Source organism: Hipposideros armiger, unplaced genomic scaffold (assembly GCF_001890085.2).
Source record: "Hipposideros armiger isolate ML-2016 unplaced genomic scaffold, ASM189008v1 scaffold_141, whole genome shotgun sequence".
NCBI lineage: Eukaryota > Metazoa > Chordata > Mammalia > Chiroptera > Hipposideridae > Hipposideros > Hipposideros armiger.
In genome coordinates this window covers 2,144,834-2,168,324 of record NW_017731491.1, presented here as the reverse complement: position 1 = coordinate 2,168,324, position 23,491 = coordinate 2,144,834, and the positions used below count along the sequence as shown (strand labels likewise).

At 47.4% G+C, this 23,491-nt stretch overlaps 1 protein-coding gene across 3 annotated transcripts in view; it reads left to right on the top strand.

The window, feature by feature from the left end:
* The first annotated feature begins 2,064 nt into the window (after positions 1–2,064).
* PITPNA (phosphatidylinositol transfer protein alpha) overlaps positions 2,065–23,491 on the top strand; it is a 40,233-nt gene continuing 18,806 nt past the window's right edge. For 2 of the 3 annotated variants that reach the window (XM_019650474.1, XM_019650472.1), the window contains exons 1-7: positions 2,065–2,331; positions 6,057–6,087; positions 10,855–11,000; positions 14,128–14,219; positions 18,868–18,875; positions 19,961–20,035; positions 21,744–21,827. In XM_019650474.1, coding sequence (XP_019506019.1) covers positions 2,312–2,331; positions 6,057–6,087; positions 10,855–11,000; positions 14,128–14,219; positions 18,868–18,875; positions 19,961–20,035; positions 21,744–21,827 — 456 coding nt within the window. In that variant the 5' untranslated portion in view covers positions 2,065–2,311. The remainder of the gene's footprint in view (positions 2,332–6,056; positions 6,088–10,854; positions 11,001–14,127; positions 14,220–18,867; positions 18,876–19,960; positions 20,036–21,743; positions 21,828–23,491) is intronic. The other variant, XM_019650473.1, reaches the window with a different exon arrangement.

Here is a 23,491-nt window from a genome sequence, read left to right as displayed (position 1 = left end):
CCGCCCACCGCTGTCCAAAGTCACTCTGTTCAGCCTCTTCATAATATAATAGTGACCACGACTTGAAGTCAATTCTGTATTTGTTTATATTCTGCTTCCCCACGCTGAGCAAGGGAAGGACGTTAGTTTTCTTGGTCACCCCTGTATCCTGAGTGCCTAGAAAATGGCCTAGGACAGGGCCAGGAGCTCAATCAATATTTATTGAAAGAGTAAATGTAGTTTTCCCAAATAGACTGCAAGCTCCTAGACGGCAGGGTTTAGTTATTTCCTGGAGAAAGCCAGCACAGAGTCATTGGTAAATAACTATTCATCGATATTATGTCGGAGAAAAGAAACCCTACACTGGGTGGGGGAGAGGGGTCAGGGGACCAGGGTCCAGGCCACTCACTTAATCTTGGACTTTGGGTCATAATATCTCTTCTCTTGACATTCTCTCGCAGGGCCTAGGCATAGATCTCTGGGGCAATCCCTGCTCCTACTCTAGGATTTAATGAATGAGTGGCCAACACGTGTAATACTCAGGGCTGTCCTGGAACACTAGTCATGGCATGATAGCAATACAGCCACCTGCTCTACACCCCCTTCCTAAATCCCTATCTTGGGCAGTCCCCTAACCATCATCTGCGTGCTCCTCAAGTCCAACACTGGAATCATTATCTTCCCCTGTGCATATATGCCTGTCCTGTGTTCTCCTGAAGGCAGCACTGTCCACCCAGGCTCCCCAGCCAGAAACCTGGGTGGCTTTCTCCCCTCCTCCCTCTTACTCCCTCAGCCAATTAGTCAACAAGTCTTGCTGATTTTACCTAGTGAGTGGCTGCTGAATCCATCCTCCCCCGCCCCCTTCTCACCATTGTCCTAGTCCATCTTTGCCTGGATTTCTGCAGAGGCCTCCTAACTGGCCTCCTTGCCTCTGCTCTGGTCCCTTTCATCCCCTCTCCACCCAGATGTCAGAGTGAGCCTTCAAACACCAACCCTACTTAAAACCCTTAAGTGCCCACGTGTACTCTTAAGATGGACTGCAAACACCTTATCACCCACCAGGAATTGCATTATCTGGCCCCAACCCAGCCCTCCTATAGCTCCTTAGCTCCCAAATTTCATGCCCCAGTCACTTCTTTCAGTTCCCCAAATGCACCTTTGCATTCACTGTGCCTGGTAAAGCCTTCCCCTCTCAGCCCCCTGCAGATCTCAGTTTAGAACCTCCTCCTGGTGTAATCTCAACAATCCTGTGTTTCACCTCTCACAGCCCTTTCAATTCTAATGGCCTGCCTCTGTCTCCTTCACTCACCCACCTACCACCACCACCACCACCACCACCACCACCACTTGACCCTAAGTTCCCTAAGGGCTAGATGGTCTCTGCCTTGTTCACTTTCTCAACAAAAGCACAGTTTTGGTATACAGCAAGCACTTAGCAAATATTAATTGGATGAATGACATTACGCTAAAACTGCCTGGTGAAAATCGGCCCCATCACATGCTAGCATTGGACTTGAACAAATCTCCTAACCTCTGCCTCCTTCTCCTCACCTGTAAACGGGGACAGTAATAGTACCTTTCTGGTAGTGTTGTCCTGAGGAATCAAGCACTTAGAAGGGCACTTGCACGTAAATTTGGCTATTGTTAATACTTTTTTTTTTTAAGCTGAGCCATCCTGCTACCTGTTGGCAGCTCAGCGGCTGCTCAGCTCGGGCTGGACTCGAACCGCTGTTGCTCAGAGCTCAAACTCTTGAGTGAGCTCTTAACCAACTGAGCCACTCGGCCCGCCCATGTTAATACTTTTTGACACAAGCTTTCCCTAGATCTCAACCCACCCCTCTAGGGAGGCCCAAGCATACAGGTGCATCTGCTCCAGCTGCAGAACAGTCACACCTAGGACCCTGCCTGACACCTCATCGCCTGCTCCGCCTACTGCGTGGGTCTTGTGCACGCCCAGAGCCCATCTCGGATGCCGACGCCAACGCCGCTGCCCATTTAGGGACAGGAGGGGATGGGCCCAGAGAAGGCTCCGCCTCCGCGCTTAGGTCAGCGCGTACCGCTGCGTGTGACGCTCTGGTTGCCGCAGAGACGCCCCGCCCCCGCGCGGCGCTGCGGAACCGGAGCTCCGGGCGGCGTCGGCAGAGGCGCGGGAGTCGGTGAGGCCGGGACATAGGACCCGGCGCGGCGACCGCAGCGAGAGCGGCGGGGACGGAGCAGACCACGACGAAGGCGCACAGGCGGCCGGGCCGGGCCAGGCCACGGGGAGAGCGGCCGCCGGGAAACGGGCGGGAAGCCGGGCGGGCAGCAGGCAGCCGCCGAGCCGCGAAGCGACATGGTGCTGCTCAAGGAGTAGTGAGTGTCCGGCCGGCCGCGCGGAAGCGAGGAGGAAGGCAGAGTCGGGGATGACGACCAGGGAGGCTGATGGCCTGGCGGAGGGGACGCAGCGGCCGGACGGGGCCCGAGGGGATGGAGAGCGCTGGATGGGCTGTAAGGCGGCCCAGCAGGGGCTGAGGTGGAACCAACGGGAATAGAGAGGGACAGGCAGCACCTGAGGTGGGGCCCAAGGGGCAGTGAGGGCCGAATAGGCCTGAGGAGAGGCCGAGGGGACAATGAGAGCCCGACGGGGCCTGAGAAGGGGTCAGGGGGACAGTAAGAGCCGGACAAGGCACGAGGAGGGGCTGAAGGGATCCAGAGCACTGGCTGAGATGTGGGCTGGTTCTTTAGTGGGGGCCGAGGGACGTAGGGACCAGCCAGAACTGCAGGAGTGGCGAGAGGACCTGCGGAAGAGGGAGGAGTTGTCTGAGGGGCTGAGGAACAGTTAGACAAGGGCAGGCAGGGTGGGTGAGCTAGCCAGGGCTGGGGAGGGGCTTGGGGGCTGCACAGATACTAAGGGGCTCGGAAGATCAGGTAAGACCCCTTCAGGAATGGAGCTGAGATGATGGGGAGGAGCGCTGAGGGCAACCTGGGGAATAAGTGGCTGCCTTAGGCATCAGGGGAAGGACTGTCATAAGTGGACACAGGAAAAGGACCAGGGAGTCAAGGCCAGGCTTGGGTGACAGGGGAAGGATCTAAGGAGATAGCAGAGGGGACTGGTGGCATGACATGATGCCCAAGTGGCAGGTACAGAAGAGAAGATATTGCGAAAACAATGCTTACTTAAGATGATTGCTTGGAACTCGGAGACACTTGGGTGAGGAGCCCAGAAAATATTGGGGAGGGGCTGAAGTGATATGGAGGAGTGATGGTGATGGAAAAGGGTAGGATGTTAACAGGGTAGAAGACAGTTTGGAAAGAGAATGTGAATAAATATAAGAATTAACTGGAGTGGCAGTGGGAGGCAGGGGCAGCCTAGGGAATTCTCAGTCTTGGTGCAGAGAGATGGGGAATTGCTTTGAGGAATTGCGGAGGTTGCCATAAAGCCATTAATTGAGAAAAGACAGTGAAAGATGAGGAAGTGCTTGAGTGGTGTGACTCAAGTGGGCAACTAGTGATGTGTGGGAGGAGGTGCAGGGATGGACTTGCTCCTGCAGCCCAGGGGATTGGATGGATGACAGGTGAGGATGTTTGGATGGCTAAATCTTTCAAATGTGAGATGACCCATCCCTGAAGCTCATGGTTCCAAGGAAACATCTCAGGACTTGTCCTTCCAAAGAGGAGAGATTGGATTTATGTGTGTGGAATTTATAGTAAAATTGTGCTTCCCTGGAGGGGAAGGCAGGTGGGCAGCATTCCAGAAATCCAGGAATTCTGAAAGTGGGAGATGTCCAAGTCGAGAGCAACTGGTGGAACTCAGTTAGCAGCCAGGCAGGTGTGCGGAGGGCTGTTTCCATTTTGTCAGTGAAGGCGCTTTGCTCCATCGCATCTGACTTGCTTCTTGGAGATGTTTAGGACATTTAAGACTTAGTGTGGAGCTTTGGATAACAAAGGGAGGAGCAGAAATTCAGGTGTCATCCCAGCTTGACACCTCATTTGAAGAGCATTATTTCGAAGCCCTTCTTTTATTTCTTGACCTCCAGTCTGAAACTGATTCAGCCAGGCTCGGAGCTTTATGTAGTGAGGAGGAAAAATCTTGGGATGCCAACAGGGGGAGAGCATGGTGTGCTTTGGGTTCTAATCTTGACTGTTCAGATGACAGGCTTTTCCCATTCTCCTGATCCTTTTTTCTATCCCCAGATGAATCCTAGAATCTGTAGAAACCTGTAGTTTTGTAAAGACAATCAGGCAGGGAAGGGGAGGGACCTTCAGAAGAGATCTGAGTGAGTTTTGAAGAGGTCTGCCCTTCCCATTCTTTGTTCTCCTCCCCTTGAAGCCAGCCAGGGAAAGGTCCAAGGTGCAGAGCCTGCCTGTCATCTGCGCTTCCTTCCTGCCTGACTTGTGCCCTGTGTGTGTTCAGGAACGTGTGTGCATCCCTAGGCAAGGGACACGGAGGGGGGCATGAGACATTTGGCTGTGGCTGCAGCGTTGCAGCTCTGGGAAGGGTGTGAGTGAAGGTCACACTGAAGTAAGCACAGCTCCAGTCTCAGCCCAGCACTGCCTCTGTGGCCCTATCCTTTGGAATTGCACCCTAGTGCTACTGGAGTGGTTTTGCTTCCAAGGAGTCAGGGAGAGATGTCCGGGTGTGCAGCTGTAATGTAAGCGGCCCAGAGCATCCTGCCAGGAACTGGCTAATGCCAGTCCCTTTCAAGGAGGAGACTTGATGCCCACCCAGGGTTTGGAGGTTGTCCCTGTTGATTTTTCTGACACTTCCTCTAACAGGATTCTCCTTGATTTGATTTCTGCAAATTCTTGGGTATGATTTTTGCTGCTGTTCTTGAAGATAAAAGGCGGATTGTTTTCTAGGAAGTTTCTACTGAGGGTGCAGAAATTGTGGACTCCAAGTTGGAGCGTTTTTCTGCATTGCCGGCTTTCTCTAATGGGAGGAGAGCATTAGTGGCAGCATCCGATAACCTGCAGGATTTACGTTATTTGAGTCATTCTGGAAGAGGGGTGTTAGTAGGCAGTAAAGACCTGAAGCCCATTTTGTTTTTCCTGCTACTTTTCTGCCCAGTGCTTTGCCCGTAGTGTGATGTTTTTCTCAGACCCCTCAGTGTGCTTCTTTTTACCTGGGGACCTTTGTGGAACTAGAAAATAGTGAGCGGGCTATTTACCAGCCTGGAGCAAGGATTCTGATTAGCGGAACCACTGCACAGGACAGAGAGCATAGCAGCTCATGCTGCACCAAGCACACAAGATACAGGAGGCTCCAGGGGGTTCCAGCTAGGATGTGGAAACTGACCATCCCCACTTGGGGGCTGGCTTGATTTGTATGACAGCGTTTTTTGTCTCAGCCCTCTGACCTCAAAGCTTTAAACTGGGGGTTGGCTGTTGCTCTGCATTACAAATGCAAACCACCTGGAGGAGTGTTGCTAGCCCTTGCACCTTTGAGGAGTTCCAACCAGTGTGGTGAATGATCAGTTGAGGTGCCTATGGACAGCTTCTGGAGGTCAGGACACAAGTTGGGTGTCCTCTCTTGGTGGCTTTGTGGTAGTAGATTGTATTGTAATATCCTGTCTCAGAACCGAGATGGTTGGTGCATGTTCTTAGAGTAATTAAGCCCCCATGGAGCTTGGCCCCTTCCTAGCCTTTCACCTTGAGGGCTATTGTTGGGAAGTTGGATCCACAGAGATGTAAATCCCCAGGGCCTGATTCTTCAGGTGTGAATCCTCCCTCCTCTTGGCTTCAGTGTTTGCAGGGGTGGGTCCTCCTGTGTTAACCTCTCTGTTTTACTCATTGGCAAGTTTTATTGAGGAAGATATTAGTGGAAGAGAGGGAGAAGACAGTCCCAAATGTGAGTCAGAGGCCTGGGAAGTAGCTGGTTGGGGGATAGGTTTGCACCGATCACAGGGCTCTGAATGGGATGCCAGAAGGGCACAGAGCATCCAAGCCTTGAAGCATTGGGGGCCACTCTCTGCTGGGTTTCTGACAGTGAGTATAGTGTCATATGCAACAAAATGTTTAATACTATTCTAAGAGGATGCTTTAAGAGCCTTGGGCAGGTTTCAGAGCCTGAAGTTGATACTATTTTCCCTCTCTTATAGTCGAGTCATCCTGCCTGTGTCTGTAGATGAGGTAAGTCCTTCTTCATTTTTATCCATAGTTGTATATAATTGATCATGACCGTTAGCTAAGTTGGGCTCCAAGTGGCCCAAACTCTTCATATGGTTTTCATGATTGTTCTAACATAGAGATAATCAGTACTCGATGTGAATTTTCCTGGTACCACTTTCAGTTGAAGGAAGGCATTTCTTTTGTATGTCTGGGCAACTGTGTGCAACCTGCCTCAAGCTGTTGGCATACTAGGTGACTAAATAGAAACTAAACTAGCCCCCTTTACCTGCTGGGACTGTGCCTGTTCGGGAACATGTTATTGAGGGGACTGAGTGTGTGCATTTCTGGGACCTCCGTGACTCGACTGGGAAGTGTGCATGGCTCTCTCCAGTTGTGCAATAAACCAGCAGGGCAGGAAATCTCTGGAGCCCTCCCTAGCTACACTCTAGGTGACTGCTGGAAAGACCAAGGCCCAGAGCCCTCCTTTTACGGAGGGCATGAAATAACAAATGGACTTGGCTTGCCCTCTGTCCTTTTATGGTTCTTGGGCCTGACGTCCCTGTCTATGGGGATCTGGCAGGATTTGCCACAAGAAGGTTCATAGGCCATGCTGACTCAGAGTCGGTCTGTTGGACAGCAGAGAATTATCAGAGCCTCCCTTGTCCCACCCTTTCTCTGCACTTCCTCCACTTTCCTCTCCTGGCGCAGCCTTGTTCTTTGCTTCCTTCTGAATCCACAGGGCACTCCCCCCTCCCAGCTTCCATTTAAGCTCAAGTTTGGGTGAAGTTTGTCAGCCAGTATAGTGCCCTCAGTCATTCTCTTTCCTGCAGTGTCAGCATGAAGTTCCTGTGATAACTTCCAATCTGTTCCAAATATGAACTGGACCTTTGAAAAATGAAATCAGGCCGACAGAGCCCGTAGCATATTTTAGATGAGACAACTATCCAAGCTTCTTGACCCGCCAAAAGGGGTGGGCAGGCATTGGTCTCCTAGAGGATTGTCTCCAGGGGTAGGCTACACATCTGATAAGAGCTGTGGACACCTGAGGGAGGGAGCCAGAGGTGGGCCTCGAACTTGGTCTGGGAATTCTGGGAAAGAAGGCTAAGAGAAGTGAGACTGGGGGAGCTGGGAAAGGGGGCTGGTGGACAGATGCTGCGATCCCTGGAGGCACCTGAGATGTACCTGGGGCCTGGGAACCATATGCTTGGGCTGACATGTTGGCTTGGGAAACCCTGTTAACCCACCTGCTTTGGGGACCTTGCTATCTTTGTGAAAAATAGCAAGTGATGTTTTTCTAAACCAGGAGGCCAAGCAGGAGGGCCCAGCATGCCCCTCGCCCTGAAACTCGGCTCTTGGGGGTCCAGTGACTCCCTCTCTGCTGTACAGCATGATCCCCTCCACTCCCAGTCAGGAAGATGTCCCCAGGAACTCAGGAGTACCTCAGTGTGGCGTTTAGGGGTGAAACGCGTCTTTTCACAGGGAGTTTCTTGATAAAATGAAGGGTGGAAATATCTCTGAGAAGTGCGGCAGACACAGGAGGGCCCGCACTGTCCAGATTGCCTTCTGGCTGCTCTGCAGTAAGGCTGGAGGGGCCAGAACACTGATTGCTTATGACCGAGAATGGAGGGAAAGGGGAACCCACCTTCAGAGTGTCTGCGATGAAAGGTTTTTAGCTTGTGATGGTTTTATTTTCTGCAGCTTTGAGGAAGTGGTGGGGTGGGGTGAGCAGAGCCAAAAGTAAGCAGGGACTGGGGAAGTGCTGGTTAGGATTCATCTGTCTGCCCGGTGATGGTCAGCCTGTTCTCAGCTGGAAACTGCTGATGAGAAAGCAGTGCATGGCCTAGGTTTGAAGCAGGGACTGCTCTTTTGATGGCTTGAACCTTAGTTCCAGAAGATAAGAAAATCTTGAATGGGAGGCTGATGAAGAAACAAGTAATGATCAACCTTCTCAGAGTTTTTATCATTAACCCCATCCTGACTCATGGTTCCCTTGGGAACAACCCAGTGTTGTGTTGGATTCACCTCCTACTTGGCGGCCATAATTTGAGGCCCTCAGAGCTTTCTGATTTAGGGGGAAAGAGAAGAAAGAGAAGAGAGAGAACATGTCTTTATAACCATCCTGATGGCCTGAATCAATATTTTGGAGCCGAAATAGTGAGCCTTTGGCCTAATGTTCAGGGTTTCTAGGCATTCTGCAGCAGAGCAAGAAAGCCCTGGCGGTTCCACATGGGTGTGTCCAACAGTGGTTTCTGGCTCAAGTTGGCCTTCCCTCTACTGTGGGCAGGGCTGTTTTACTTTTCATTTCCAGAGCTGCATGGCACCATCCCCCTATGGTAACTGGCCGTACAGGGCCAAAGAGGTGGGACAAACAGCTCTGCTGGTTTTTATGACATGAGGTTTTTTTTTTCTTTCTTGTTTTTTTAAAATTTTATTGGGGAACAGTGTGTTTTTCCAGCACCTATCAGCTCCAAGTTGAGTAGTTGTTTCATTCTAGTTGTAGAGGGTGCATCTCAGTGGCCCATGCGGGAATTGAACCAGCAACCTTGGTGTTATGTGCACTGCGTTCTAACTAACTGAGCTAACCGGCCACCCCCATGACATGTTTTATGTCAATGTTTCAGGCACACCCACTACATCTTCCTGGGCTCCCACTCCCAGATTGCCAAAGTGGTGGAGTCTCTGTTTTCCTTAGCTGAGTGTATTATTAGTTCTTTGGGACAAGGAAACAAACCTCAAGGGCAGGGAGCAATGTCCTAGGCCTGACACCTGGATCTCAGTCTCCTAGGGGCTCTTTGTCTAATGTAATGGTCTCACCTTCACCTCTACCCCGCCTGGGTCTGGCTGCTTTCTGCTTTCTCAGGGTGTGGAGCCACAATGCCAAAGGGAAGTGCCCCTCACTTGTAGCTTGTGGAGGCCAGTCTTACTTATTTACCCCTTTGGATTAACAAAACTGCCTTCACTTGTCTCATTGGGATTAAAGGATCAGACTATCAAAAGAGATGAAAGGGGGAAGATGCCAGCCCAACAGACTGATCCCCTTAGAGCCTGCCCTCTGATTCCTGCAGCTGAAGAGGAAGCAATGAAGGGGATTAGTCTTTTCCTGGAGCCCCTCCCCAAGTAGCACCACCAGCAGCAACGCAGTGCCTGCCACCAGGCTCTTTCCCCATCCTGCCCTTTAGGATTGCTGAGTCAGGGGTTAGATGTTCTCATGACTTCTTTGAAACAGAATTACTGTTCCTTCTTAGGAACCCCTGGCTCAGCCAAACCCTGACCCACTTGGTAGGGGTTTTCATGTGTGCCTCAGCTAGGCCTTGGAAAGGCACAGGGACAGCTTGGGGTTCCATGGGGGCACTGAGGCAAACAACACTTATGTTGCTCTGGATTAGCAAGGTCAAGATGACTGGCTGTCACCCAGATGCTCCTCTTTATGGGATTAACTGAGCCTTGGTTGCTTGCCTGGGCCTTTCCTTGGCATTTTGTGCTGGGATTTTGCTTTGGATGTTAGGGCTCTTTCAGCTTCGTGGTGAACAGTGAATTGTCCTGGTCTGCTGCTTCGCCTTCTGGACTTTGCCCAGAATTTCCCTGTGGTGCTTAGGAAGCTGCCTGGTCGAGTCGGCTTCCAAGTTTGAGGTGAAACAGCCCTGGAAGCTCCCTCTGCTCCTTGCTTTTGCAGGCAGTGGTTTAAGTGGCAGCCTCTCTGTTTTAATCCCAAAGGGAAACAAAATGCTCTCGTATTTCACTCCTGGGAGTACCAGGAGCTTGGAGAGGGGGCATAGAGGGCGAGAAAAGCCTTTATCTTTCCCCACAACATGTTGGGTAATCAAGTACCTTTTTCTCATACTTTGTAAATTGTTGTGCCTGATTGGTGCTGGCAGAGACAGGGAAGATGCATCCTTTGGTATAGATGTATCTTGCTGCATGAACTGTCCCTGTTCGTTCTCTTTTCACCTTAATTTTCCCTCCACGCAGCTTCCCTCAGACAGAAGGAAACAGAAGGGCCAGGCCAGAGCACTGCCCAGGTCACTGGCCCTAACACTGAGTTGTCCTGAGGGGGTCAGAGGAGGCCAGTGATCTTGACTGGTGACTTGATAGGGTGGCATGTGACCCAAATAAAGGAAAACTAGGCTTTTGCCATCTAGTGAGTGCCAACACAGAGGGTGTACCCAGCCAGCACAGACCGTGGGGTAGGAATCTGTGCTATCTAATATGGGAAGCAGGGCACTTGCTTCAGCCCTGCCAGGAATCTGGAAAGCATCAGGAGGTCTGGTGGTGGCCTGCAAGACTGTTTTCTGAGCTACTGGCAGGGTGGGGAGGGGCCCAACATTGGAGAAAAAGCAAGTAGATGAGCCAGTTTTATAGCACAGGTGGATTTCACAGAGCACTGGGTAACTTTCTTTGACAAGAAGTCATGTCTTAGGATCTGTTTAAATGAATAGGATACATAGACTTCAAGCAGTTAACCCAGACTTTGTTTTGGGGTCTTAATAGCAGAAGCAGGTCCAGGACAAAGCTACCTTGGACTCTGTACTCTGTTTTCTGGATGGATGGTGGTGTGAAAATGGGAAGGATGAAATTAAACACCTCTGATGGCTAAAGAGAGGCCATGGAGCAGTGTTCTCAGTTGCTTTGGGCGGATTTGGGTAAGGCCCCATTTGAAACTTCAGAATGAGCTCTCGGATGATGGGACCCCAGAGTGATCTAATTGGACAGTTACCGGCAACTGGACTATGTATAACTGTCAAGAAGATTGTGCGTTGACAATTAACTCCCATCTCTCTGTTACTGTAGTATCAAGTAGGCCAGCTGTATTCTGTGGCTGAGGCCAGCAAAAATGAAACGGGTGGTGGTGAAGGCGTGGAAGTCCTGGTGAACGAGCCCTATGAGAAGGACGGTGAAAAAGGCCAGTACACACACAAGATCTACCATTTACAGAGGTACGTGCGGTGGCCCAGAGTTGGAAGGAGGCCTGGTTTTGAAGTGGAGATAATGGATAATGGAGGGGTGTGTTTCCAGGCTATTAGCTGGTTGTTCAGGTTGCTTCACCTGTGAGAGTGGGTGTAGGTGGTAGTACGTCTTTGTTTATTTAAAGGGTTTTTGTTTTGTTTTTTATTTTTTAAAAGTAATACTTGCCCCACCAGGCTCCCAGTCCCCAGAGGTGGTAGTGTTTAGTTTCTTGTGGGCCCTTCCCACAGCAGTACTCATTGTCTGTGAGTATAGATGAGAGAGAGAAAGAGAGGGAGAGTGTATGTGTATAAATGGGTGTTCGTTTCTTTTATTGTTATCTTACATAAATAGGATCATACTGATACATACTGTTCTTGACTTTACTCTTTGTTACTTACCATATCATATTTTTCTTTCCCTGTCAGCATATTTGGCCTCATTCTTTTGAAGTACACACACTATTATTTTGTACAGCTGTGCTGTAAGTTGTTTCACCAGTCTTCTCTTAAGGGATGTTAATAGTCATTTCCAGATGTTTACATACAGTACTCCAGTAAAACTCCTTCTGCGCAAATCTTTTGATGTACTTCTGTATGTAAATCTATAGTAAACTCTCCTAAAAGTGGAACTGCTGGGTCAGGTAGTATTTTAAATTCTGATATTGTAAAATCAGCTACCAGAGAAATTTTGGTACCTCTCTTTGGATCAAAGACATAAATATTTAAATATTGGAACTGATTTGTATACCAAAATCCATAGCAAACCACACAGATGTGCTGAATCCCTAACCAAAGCAGTAGTATTTCAGCAAACTCTGAGCGGACCCAAAGGCCGTCGAAAGCAATAGTAAACATATACCAGCTTGAATGGAGGTTGAACCAGGCTAGTTTTAAAAACTATCCAGAACTGCAAAAAATAAACCTGAATATTTTTTTAAATTGTGGTAAAATATTCATAACACAAAATTCACCATTTTTAAGGCTATAGTTCAGTGGCATTAAGTATATCCCACATTACTGTGCAACTTGAACCTAAATCTTAATTTCTAGTCACCAAACTGAACTAAAACCAATTTCATCTTAATTGGGTAAAATCCCTTATTTAATGTAGTCAGCTGCTCTGGAGAGGTAAGAGTGCTAGCCCAGACGGGGCAAGATTCTGTGAGTGCTGGAGCTAGGAAGAGAGCATCACTGTGAAGTGGGGGGAGAAAACTCACCCTGATCCCATGTCCTTGCCACTGTGCTTTTACCTCCATGTCTCCTCTTCATCATCCTCCATTCCTACTCCTGAGTTGACTGTCAACCCGTCCTTACCGAGCCATTAACGGTTGATTAAAATAAGGCTCGAGATGTATGTCAGCTGAAAAATAAATTAAAAAAAAAATTTAAATATAATGATAAGGCTCGAGATATATCTTTCCTGTAGTTGCATTCGTATTTTTTAAAGAGGATTTTGAAAAGGGACAGTGAGGTTGGTAGAAGGGGCCAGTTGGTTCCTCAGGACTCAGCTGGTCCAGCCGAAGTTTCACAGAAGAAGTTTGTATCTATGGAGGGCTGTAGGGCCTGTCTTACCCTCTTCCTTCCTAGAGAGGGTATAACCCCAAACACCCAACTGGGGAAAAAAAAAAAAATGTGCTGAATGCCACATCCACCTCTCCCCATGAGGACCAAAGCCTTCCTGTCAGCCGTCTAGTTGCCCCATTCAGAAACACGGGTTCACCACCACCCTCTTCCTCATCCCTTATATCAAATCAAGTTCTGTTGACTCCATCTTCGTAGTACCTCTGACCTTCCCATTTCCTTCCATCATCTCTTGCCTTGATTACTAATGTGGCTTCTAACTGGTCTTCGTGCTTTCCAGTTGTCCGCACAGCTTTGACTGTTCTGTCCAGAAGACAGAGCTGTTGCTCCCAGCCTACAAGCTATAGAAGGCTTCCCTTTGCCCTCTGGGATAAAGTCCACACCCTTTGACGTAACCTACAGGATCTTTTATGACCCAGCCTCTGCAGGTTCTCTTGTATTCCCCACCTCATACCTTACACTAGCTACTCTGAACTTCTCTCTCTTCTCCCGTCTTTTCTCACCACACTCCTATCTTTTTGTCTAGCCCAGTCCTCTTCACTGTCTACTCTGTGTGCTCATTTAATCCTTATTCTCCTGAAGAACCTCCCCCTGCACCATGCCTTCTGCACCCTGTTCTTGGGGCTCTACCTCCCGAGCCCTGTGCTCGCCCATTATGGCACGCACATACAGTGCAGTGTTGTCCTCTGCCTGGTCGGTTATACTCCCCACTAGAATGTAACGAGGGCATGAGGCACGTCTGTGTGGTGTCTGTATGTATCGCAGTGCCTGGCACATGGAAATACCTACCTGAGTGGCAGTGAGTGAATGAATCTCAGAGGGCTACCCTGAGTGCTCTCTACTGGGGTTAACTCTTTTTTCTTAGGCCTCAGGCACTAAAGCTGATGAGATTGCTGGAGCCTGCTAAAGACTACTTAGATTACCAGTTAAAAACTAAGGAAGAGGAATATATGTACCTCTAAAAAAAAAAAAAGAAGAAGAAGAAGAAAAGGGCTCTTACTGAACATGCTGTTCTGTAACCTGAGATAAGAATTGAATAGAAGAAAATATTTTGTCCTGGGAGGCAGATGGCCCTGAGGCCCTCCTGACATTCCAGAACTGACAGCAGCAGATCAGATCATCTCAGGTCCCTATTCACTCTGGTCCATAAACCTGCCTGGTCCATTCTTGGTATCTCATCATTGTAGAGTATAATGCACTGGGCCTGGTGAGCTCTGGAGAAAAGCATAATGATAATGTAATGGCTGCTAAGCCATGGCAGGTAGCCTGGGGTTTCACCCACTGTCCTGTTTCTGGTGGGTGGTGGGGCTAGATGTGGGTGGATGTTAGTAGCCAGCCAAGCTCGGGGGGTTAAGGGGATCAGGCTCTGACAGGTGGCTTCTAACACATAAGAGTAACCTACTTATCTCATGGAAGTTTACTTGTCAACGCCCCGTTGAAGAAGCTGGAGCTGTGGCCTGAAGAATGTGATGTAAAAGCCTATTGTCTTCTGATTCTCTCCTCCATTTCTCTTCATTATCCTTTTCTCTCACTATAGCAAAGTACCCACGTTTGTTCGAATGCTGGCCCCAGAGGGAGCCCTGAATATACATGAGAAAGCATGGAATGCCTACCCTTATTGCAGAACTGGTGAGTGCAGACGTGGCTAGAAGCTGGAGTTCAGGCCCCAAGATGGACAGAGGGTGTGATCAAGTAGCCCAGGGGTGGGGGTGAATTGGAGTTTTGTGTCCCACACTTATTTTCCAGATTAAGCTAGTGGAAGGACGCGTTTAGGGACTCCTTTCAGGCTGAGGCTGATGGTGAGTGTCAGTGTTGTCTAGTACAGTTCGGCAGCCAACTGCGTGGGAGCCACCAAATAGTGATGGGCTGAGATGGCACAGAACCAACCCCTCTTATTTGGGGATAGTATGATAATTTTGATTGTTGGTTTTTTTTTAAAGATTTTTTTATTGGGGAATTGGGGGGATGGGAACAGTGCTGGGAAATTGGGGGAAGGGGAACAGACAAGTTGCTGTCGTTTTGTTCTTCAATCTAGTTGTGGAGGATGTTGCTTCACTGGCCCAAGTTGGCACCATCATTGCGCTCTTCCCGGGTGAGGCAGATCAGTCGCCGGCTTCTGGACGGCCGCTCACTGTGGCTGCTGGCCGCTCACGCTGGCTGCTGGCTACACACGGTAGCCCATGGCAACCCACTGCCACAGGGAGTGCAGCCTACGCCGTCGCCGGCGACTCATGGCAGCCCAGCTCCAGGTTGAGCTGTTGTTCAGCATCTTAGCTGTGGAGGGCAGTGTCACTGACCCTCATATGTGGGATCCGAACCGGGGCCCTCTGGCATCCCAAGCGAGTTCTTAACCATTGCGCCACTCGGCCGGCCCAATTTTGATTGTTTTTACTGATTACAAAAATAATAGTTTCTGTTGAAATTTTGGAAAGTACATACAAACAGAAGAAAATAATGACCCATGATTCTCCTGTCCCTAGGCAGTGACTGTTAACATTGATGTGTCTTTTTTTCCTAGTTCTTTTTTTTCAATGCTTACATATACACACATATATAAAGTCTCCAGATGCATTCTCCAGACAAATTTTGGATCATATCATATTAATTATTAAATTGCTCATTTTACTCAGTAAATGGAGAACCTTTTTCCTGTCACTACGTAGTCTCCTACTTTTAAAAATTTGTAATGGCGGCGTAGTATTCCATTGTATGAATGTACTGTGATCTTTTTAAACTGCTCCCTTATTGTTAGATACTGAAATTTCCAGTTTTCATGTGATATATTTGTGTTTGGCATTGAGGCCAGGGACTCTTGAGAGCAGCAGTCATAGGAAAGGGCCTGTAGGGTGGCCTTCCTGCCGTGGGGAACGGCCAGGCCTAGACACCAAGAAAACAGCAAAGGACACACTGATGTCACTGGGGACAAGTACAAAAATAAGCCCAGTGTTTGATGACAAAGGATGTAGAAACAGCTATCCCCTCAGATGTGTTATATACCACATGGAGTGTGATGCCAGGTTTGGATGGGGGCAAGGAGGAGGGAGGGTACTGTTAAGAGCCCGGGATCAACAGCTTATGGTAAACCAACATGTTCTATAGTTAAAGGTGGGAGTGGAATTTTCTTATTCTTGGCCCGTCTTCTGTATGGAGTTTCTGGAAAAGAAAGATGGGAACCTTCACAGAGAACTTTCTGTTCTTGACCTTCTGGGATTCTATTTGAGTAGTTCAGACTCCTAGCTTTCCAGGATTCCTAGGTCTCAAAGGCCATCTCAGAGTAGATCTCATGGAGGGCCCAAGCTGGTACTGATCCATATCCTACAGTGGTCCCTAGAGGTGCCCTAGAACTTGTCTGTGAGGTGTGTGGCCTTTTCCCCTTCAGCCTACATTTGTTTGCAGAGACTGTCTGGCCCTGGGGTCCTCCTGCTAGCCTCGGTTTACGTGTACTACTCCACTTGCCTTATTTGTTGGGGTCTGACACTCCCTAGATTGCATCTGATGAGGATGCTCCACCCATGTGGTTGTTGTCCTGTGAACTTGGGAATGACTGAAGTCCAGGGCACAGGGTCATTGCTCTCTCCAATCCTCAGTGGCCCTACACAGGTTCAGGAACCTCGTATCAGGAGATTAACAATCACTGATAGGACCCGGGATGTGTAGCACCTGGAGTTTTATTGCCATAGCTGAAAATGTGAACGTCACTACTCCCTAAGCATTGGACAGGAAGCTGTCAGATTCTTGGAAAAGAAGCATACACCCACTTTCTTAAAAGACAGTGTGCACGGTGCCTGGGTATGTCTGGTCTAGGGCCAAAGGTGAATTTTGATGTCTAAAAGATTAGCAGGCATTGAGCATGCATCATAAAAACCTTAGCCAACTTGGCATAAAGGAGGCAAACGGATAGCGTGGACTCCTCCATGCCCAGGGCAGGGTTCTGGGTACACAGCTCGTGCCAACTGAGAGATGCCACTGTCCTCTGTGTCATTCTTGGGAATGTGCTGCAGCTGACATGGGCGTTTTTCTAGATACCAAATGCTTGTTCACATATTATCCTGACCCTTGGCCAAAAGAAAAAAAAAAGAGATAAAAGTAATTTGTAAATACTCTATAAAGAGGAGAGGCAGACAATGGGGGGGAGGAGAGAAGGTTAGTTTCTTCAGCGGGTGTTAACACTACAGAATCCACCATCATATGAAATAAATATCTTGAATCTTAGATCTGTTCAGTTAGATGCTTGCTCTTTTAAAGTAAGAGAGATAAACAAGGAAGGCTACTTTCCAGTTTCCTGTGGGGGTCGATGGGAGAAAGATGATTAGTTCAGATATATAAGCTTGGCCTAAGTAGATCAAAGTTTAAGGTGAGATGGATAAAGAAGCATGGATTACATTCCTCGTGCCTTTTGGAAGGCTCTATCCTTATTCTGAGTGGAATGAAAATGGATTTGGAATACTCACTATCACTTCTTTCCATCCTCTCATTTCTCCCTGTCTCTTTCCCCCATAACTGATAGGTTGGGGTGTGAGGAGGGAGTAAGGTGGGGTTTGGTCTGTGAATGAAAGTCGGCGAGGAAAATAAATGTTTCTCCTTTCTACCTCTAGCCTTAAGCCTCGGCTGAATACAGACAGGCTCTCTAAGCCATGGTTTTAAAGTACCTTATTAGTCTTATTTGGAAAGCCCAATTTTATAACTACAAAGGGTTTCCTGGGACTTTTCCAGTGTGCCCAGGGTTGCAGTTTGAAGAATAGGGAATGCTGTGAATGCAGAGTTGTTTGGAGGGGCAGGGAGGGCTAGAGAAAATAGGGATGATTGTTTGGTCACCCAAGTTGGTATTAAAGGCCACGGAGGGTTACCACCTTCAAATTAGGCTCAGAAACCTAGTTTGTCAGAAATGAGTGAATCTTTCTCAGGGTCTCAAAAAGACTAATGTATAAAACCCCCATATGCCAACATATTAAGTTATATTGAAATACAAAATTACTAATGAAGCCAGGTCTTCCTGTTTCCTAATGAGGGCATTCTTTCCTTGTGGATTCTTCTGCATGAGAAACCAAAGTATAATCAGAATGCCACCATGAAATGGAAACATTCACTTGCTTAAATGATCAGACTTTTGAGTCTGTTGATTAGTACATTTTGTCCCTACAGAGGCCAAACTAGGAGAAAGTTACTTGCAGAATGTGGATTCAGAATCGGGTGGTTAATTGGAGAACCTTAGTGGCTGGTGTCATCAAACCAGGCCAGCCTGACAGTGCTGTCCACACTCGGGATGGGGCTGCTAAAAGTGCCACATTCACAGCCCAGGGCTCCTGTTCCCAGGACAGCGCTGGAAATTTTTTGCCAAATTGGCTTCTTTGGACTTACCTTCAATGGATATTCATTTCATTTTTGTTAACGCGGTTTTCTCCAAGCTGATAATGGCAGTTATTTCAGTAGGCCTTTTAGTTATAATCTTAATCTGGTATTTGCTTCCAAGTTTCTTTCATTGGATTCGGGGAAATTCCTATAGTCTCTTGAGTTATTTCTCTACAAGGTGTATCTAATCCTTTATATTTCACCTTTTCCTCATCTCAACCTCAGAGGTAACCTTAGTTGTGGTTTTGGAGTTACGGTGTTTAACAATTAGCCCCATAAACGATCCAAACATGGCAGTGTGGCATCCATCAGAAATTGAGATAACGCCTAAATTCAGAGGGTACAGAATGATCTGGGCTAGAGGAGAGAGAGCTAGTCCGTTCCCCAGTGACATTAGAGCTGCAGTCATTTTCTCTGATAAATAATTGAACTGTGCTTTCCGAGGGGGTCTCGTTACAATGAGCAGGAGTGTAGAGGGTGAGAGGTTTGGTTACAGTGAGAGGAAGGATGCAGAAGGCAGATAGACAGACCTGGCCTAAAGTGCCCTGTTCTGTGCCCTGGGAAGTGGGTGGGGGTGGGGGGGACACCAGGTGATGCTCTGGAGCAGTGGTGGGTCTCAGTGCTTCAGCTCATAAGAACCAGTCCCTTTTCCTTGCCCAGCTAGAACGAATCTCAACGAGCTGATAGTGGCATCTCTTTAATTAAATTCCACATTTGGTCTTTTGGGGTTTTTGAATGATTGAAACGTGAGAGTTGGTGCTTTTGAGGGACCAAATGCACTCACTGGGGCTGGGAGGGTGATTGTGGAATATGCCCCAGGGAGTGGAGAAGTCTTTGGCTGTTGTGGCCTCTGAGGCTGAGAGGCAGCTATTTATTCATCCTCATTAATCTTTTTCTCTCTTCTTTCCATGCCGTTGCCTTGGAGCAGTTATTACAGTAAGTATTTTCAAGGGGGTTGGAATTGTAGATGATTTATAAGAAAAGAAGAAATAAATGTAACTGCACCAGAGGTTCCTGGGTATTCCCCTCTTTCTCTTGGGTGACTTTTGGAGCTGTTGAGGCTTAATCCTTTCAGTCCTAAGGAGGAACCTGTTAATTGGCAAAGTGGCCCCTTGCTTTAAGCCACATTGGCTCTGTAAGGTGCAGCAGTCAGGACCGTGGCATCCTAGCTGTGGGTCTCACATGTACAGAATGACCTGAGGCTTTCCTTTACTCTCCCCAGGTCATGCCTTTTCAGGGTTGTACAGAAACTTCTGTTTAGCTCACCTAAGTGGGACTTTTCCTTTGGGCATCTGTTGACGCCAGTGAGCACTGACCCTTGGCAAAATTATGAAGGCAGCAAGGCTTCTCTTCCATGACTGTCCCCTGTGTCATTGCCCCTTCTCTCTACCCTTTAACATCCTCATCCAATGCCTTGTCCCTGCTGGTCAACTTAGGCAGTTGCCGGAAACCTAATTCCTGTTAAGGAGTTAATGGGCTGATGTGTTCCTCCTTTGCATAGTTCCAATTTTTAAAAAGCACTAAGGGAGGAAGACAGTAATTAGCATGAAGGGTTAATTTGCTGAAAAAAGAACTTCTGGCCTCAGCGAAAGGCTGGCTGGTGGGAATAGGGCGGTGGTGAACATTTTTGGTTGGTTAGGAAGTCTTTCTGTGTTCTTCCCACACTACTAATTAACCATTAGCACCCTGTGCATAGGTAGTATGGCAGAGAGGTTAAACCCTTTTGAAGTCAGAGCTGATTTTGAGGCCCAGCTCTATCACTATCTCTGCGACCTTAGACAAGCCACCTCACCCCTTTGAGTTTCACTTCCTTCGTCTATAAAACGAGGGCGATCTTACTACAGACCTTGCAGGCTGGGATGAGGATTAAATGAGATAATACATGGCTAGCATATTGTGGGCTCCCAGTAAAGCAGGTTGTTACTATAAGGCAGAGGCTATGATCCAGTCATGGGAGATGGTTGTCCAACTTTGAGCCTGGTGACCGTAAGGTTTTTTTGTTTTTGTTTTCTCCCTTCCAGAATGAGTACATGAAGGAAGACTTTCTGATTAAAATTGAAACCTGGCACAAACCAGATCTTGGCACCCAGGAGAACGTAAGTCGCACTTCCCAAGAGCTCCAAGGCCTTGGGGCAGGGTCCTAAGGCTCTGCTGTCTAGCTTCACCATCCCTGTCTTGGGATCCTTTGTGTGCCCACCTTTTTCCTAGCCGGGAAGTCAACAGCCTCTGCCTGCCTAGACCTGTCTTACTAGCATGGGATTGTTCTGTCACTAATTTATAAAATACGCTCTCTAGGACCCCTTATAGGGCCTTTTCATAATACTGGGATTGGTTGAAAGTACAATTACTGGTACAAAGGAGCTATATTTTTAAAACATCAAAATTACAGCCTCTGTAGAGCACAATTTGCCAATAATTCCTCACATTTAAAATACACCTTTACTCCAGCAATTCGACACCTAGGAATTTTTTATATGGTTATGTTTGCATGTATGTAAAATAACTTATACACAAGGAGATTTGTTGCAGCATTCTTTGTGTAGTCAAAGGTTGAAAACGATACGAGGAGGCCGGCCGAGTGGCTCAGTTGGTTAAGAGCTCGCTCAAGAGTGCGGGCTCTGAGCAACAGGGTTTCCGGTTCCATTCACGGCCTGAGCTGAGCAGCCGCTGAGCTGCCAACAGGTGGCAGGATAGCTCAGCTAAAAAAAACAACAAAAAAAACGATACGAGCCTGGAGCTGGCTGAGTGGCTCAGTTGGTTAAGAGCGTGAGCTCTGAGCAATAGGGTCGCCAGTTCAATTCCCACATGGGCCAGTGAGCTGAACTGCTGCTGAGCTGCCAACAGGTGGCAGGATGGCTCAGCTGGTGAGAGCACGTGCTCCTAACAACAAGGTTACCAGTTTGACTCCCGCATGGGATGGTGGGCTACTAAGATTGAGCACGGCACCTTGAGCTGAGCGACGTTGAGCTGCCGACGGGCAGCCAGATGGCAACTGTACTTGGGAGCTGAGCTAGCTGTGCCCTCCACAAATAAGATTGAAGGACAACAACTTGGCTGTTCCCCTTTCCCAATTCCCCAATAACATCTTTTAAAAAAAAACGAGCCCATCCATAGGGCACTGTTAAATAAATGGTGATGCAGCCATATAGAGGTATATTATGCAGCCATTAAAAAGAACCAATAGAAAAAAAAAACAATAGAAAATAGTCTTCAAGATATATTCAGTGAAGAAAGAAAGATGAAAAACAAACAGTGTGTATGTGTGCTACCATTTGTATTTAAAGAAAAACATTTGCACATGGATGTTCGTATGTGCATAGAATCTGGTAGCTGTGGTGTTACTCGGGGTTGGACTGGGAGAAGAGAAAGTTACTCTTTATCATATCCTTTGGTACATTTTGAATTTGTATCGTAATTTCATGTCATATACATATGCAACCTGTTTAAGTTAATTTTTAAAAACATCAAAATAAGCATATGGCTAAGCAGGCACCATATCCGCAAGTGTTTATAGTCTTTACAAAGGGGGAACATATGGAAATAATGTAGGTTCTATAGGTAGCCTGAGAGGGTTTTGGCCTGCTGAAGTGGTACTTAGCCTGAAAAATCAGAGCATTAGTTCTTAAACGTATGTCCACTTAAAATCCATCCTCCTGTCCCTTTGGGTAATTTTGTACGTAATACTTTACCAGTAGAAATCTCACCTCTCTGGCTATAGGAATAGCTGTTGCTAGGTGTCCCTTCTGGGTAAAGGCTACTTTGTGCCTGACAAAAACTACACGGTGGTCCTCCTCGTTCCTGCAGGTGCATAAACTGGAGCCTGAGACCTGGAAACATGTGGAAGCCATATATATAGACATTGCAGATCGAAGCCAAGTACTTAGCAAGGTAGGAACTGCTGAGACATGTGGGTGGCCTTTGAGATGCAGAAATGACATCTAAGTGTCAGAGAAACCAGGGATCCAGATCCAATGTGGATCAAAGGCAAGCTCTCTCTTGGGTATTGTTTGTTTTATTTTTTAAATTAGTGTTAAGAATTCCCTTGTCTTGACCTGGGGATACACCAGGGAACTAGTGGCCCAGGTGTAGGTGTCCTGTTTGGCTTCTGGAAATTACCACTGGACAAGGCAGGTGCTGTCAGTAGTCCTGAGGGCGATTTGCCCTGCTGAAATGACACTTAGCCTGAAACTAGTTCTCAAAGTTATTTTATCAACTCAGTAATGAGGAAACATTTTTTTGCCTGCCTGTTGTGTTCGGAGTACTCTGTTCTGTGGGTTCCAGGTAAGGGGTACAGATATATGAAAAGACAAGTCCCCTGCCCTCAAGAAGTTGGTAGTGGTTTCTCAGAGTGACAAACATGGCAGCAGACACCTGGGAAAGGACAGTCCGCTGCTGGAAAGAGCAGAGACCAGCTCTGTCCTGCTCACTGCTATGCTCCCAGGAAGTATTTGTTTAGGGAAGGAGAGGGTAGTTCACCCTCATTCAGTACTCTTCCTATCTGACAGAGGCCTGTTGGGATCAGGGCACAGGAATTTGGCTCTCTGCCCATTAGCAGGAATAAGTGTTTGCTCTCCATATCCCAGGGCTATGATACCTCCTTCCTAGAATCACTCTTTGTGCTTAAGATATTTTGATTTGTGCATTTCCAAAAAGATGAAAACCATCTTGTGCTTCCTTACCTGATATCCCCACTTCCACTGTCAAAAGGTTAATAATGGATTTTTCCAAAAAACTTTTTATTGAAGTATAACATATATAGCAAAGTGCATATGTCATAAGTGTACAGCCTGGTGGTTTTTCTCAAACTGAACATACCCCAATATTTCTCAAACAGAAACACTAGCAAAGAGTATGACTCTTCGAGTATTTTGTCAACTCTGGTTATCTCGTGTGAATGGAGAGAAGCAGAGGTGGGGGAAATTTACTTTTTTAAAGCACATATAAATTCCTTAGCTTTGGGAAATGCTTTATGACTGGGTGTGAGATTTGTTATCTTTATTATTTGTGTTAAGTAGATGCTATAATGAGTTTGCGGTTCCTGAGCCCACATTAGTCAATGCAGAGGAATAGCCAAAGATTAAACTCCTGTTATGGTTCATTAACACACAGCATTGACTGCATTATAAAGCAGTGAAGTGAGATTGACAATAATACAAGATGATACTATACAGCGAACATTCCATGTTCTATACATTGAACATTTCCAATTATGATTTTATTAAAACAAGCCAGTTTGAAACAAAAAACAAACCAGAGGGAGATCAGATTAGAATATTTCATGAGTAACAGCCGATTGTTCTCACCTCTGGCTTTGTTTTAGAATCACCTCCAGAGGTTTAAAAAAAAAAAAATCCATGGTGCCCTTACCTGCAGTTATTTTTATTTCATGGGTTTTAGGTGGAGTGGCCCAGAAATCTGTATTTTGAAGAAACCGTCCCTGGTAATTTGAATGCTCACCCCAGGTCTTAGACAGTGGAAATCTCCATGCTGCTCAGACAGTCTGGTGACACTTTCATACGATAAAATTGAAATCAAACCCTGGCAGAGAAAAT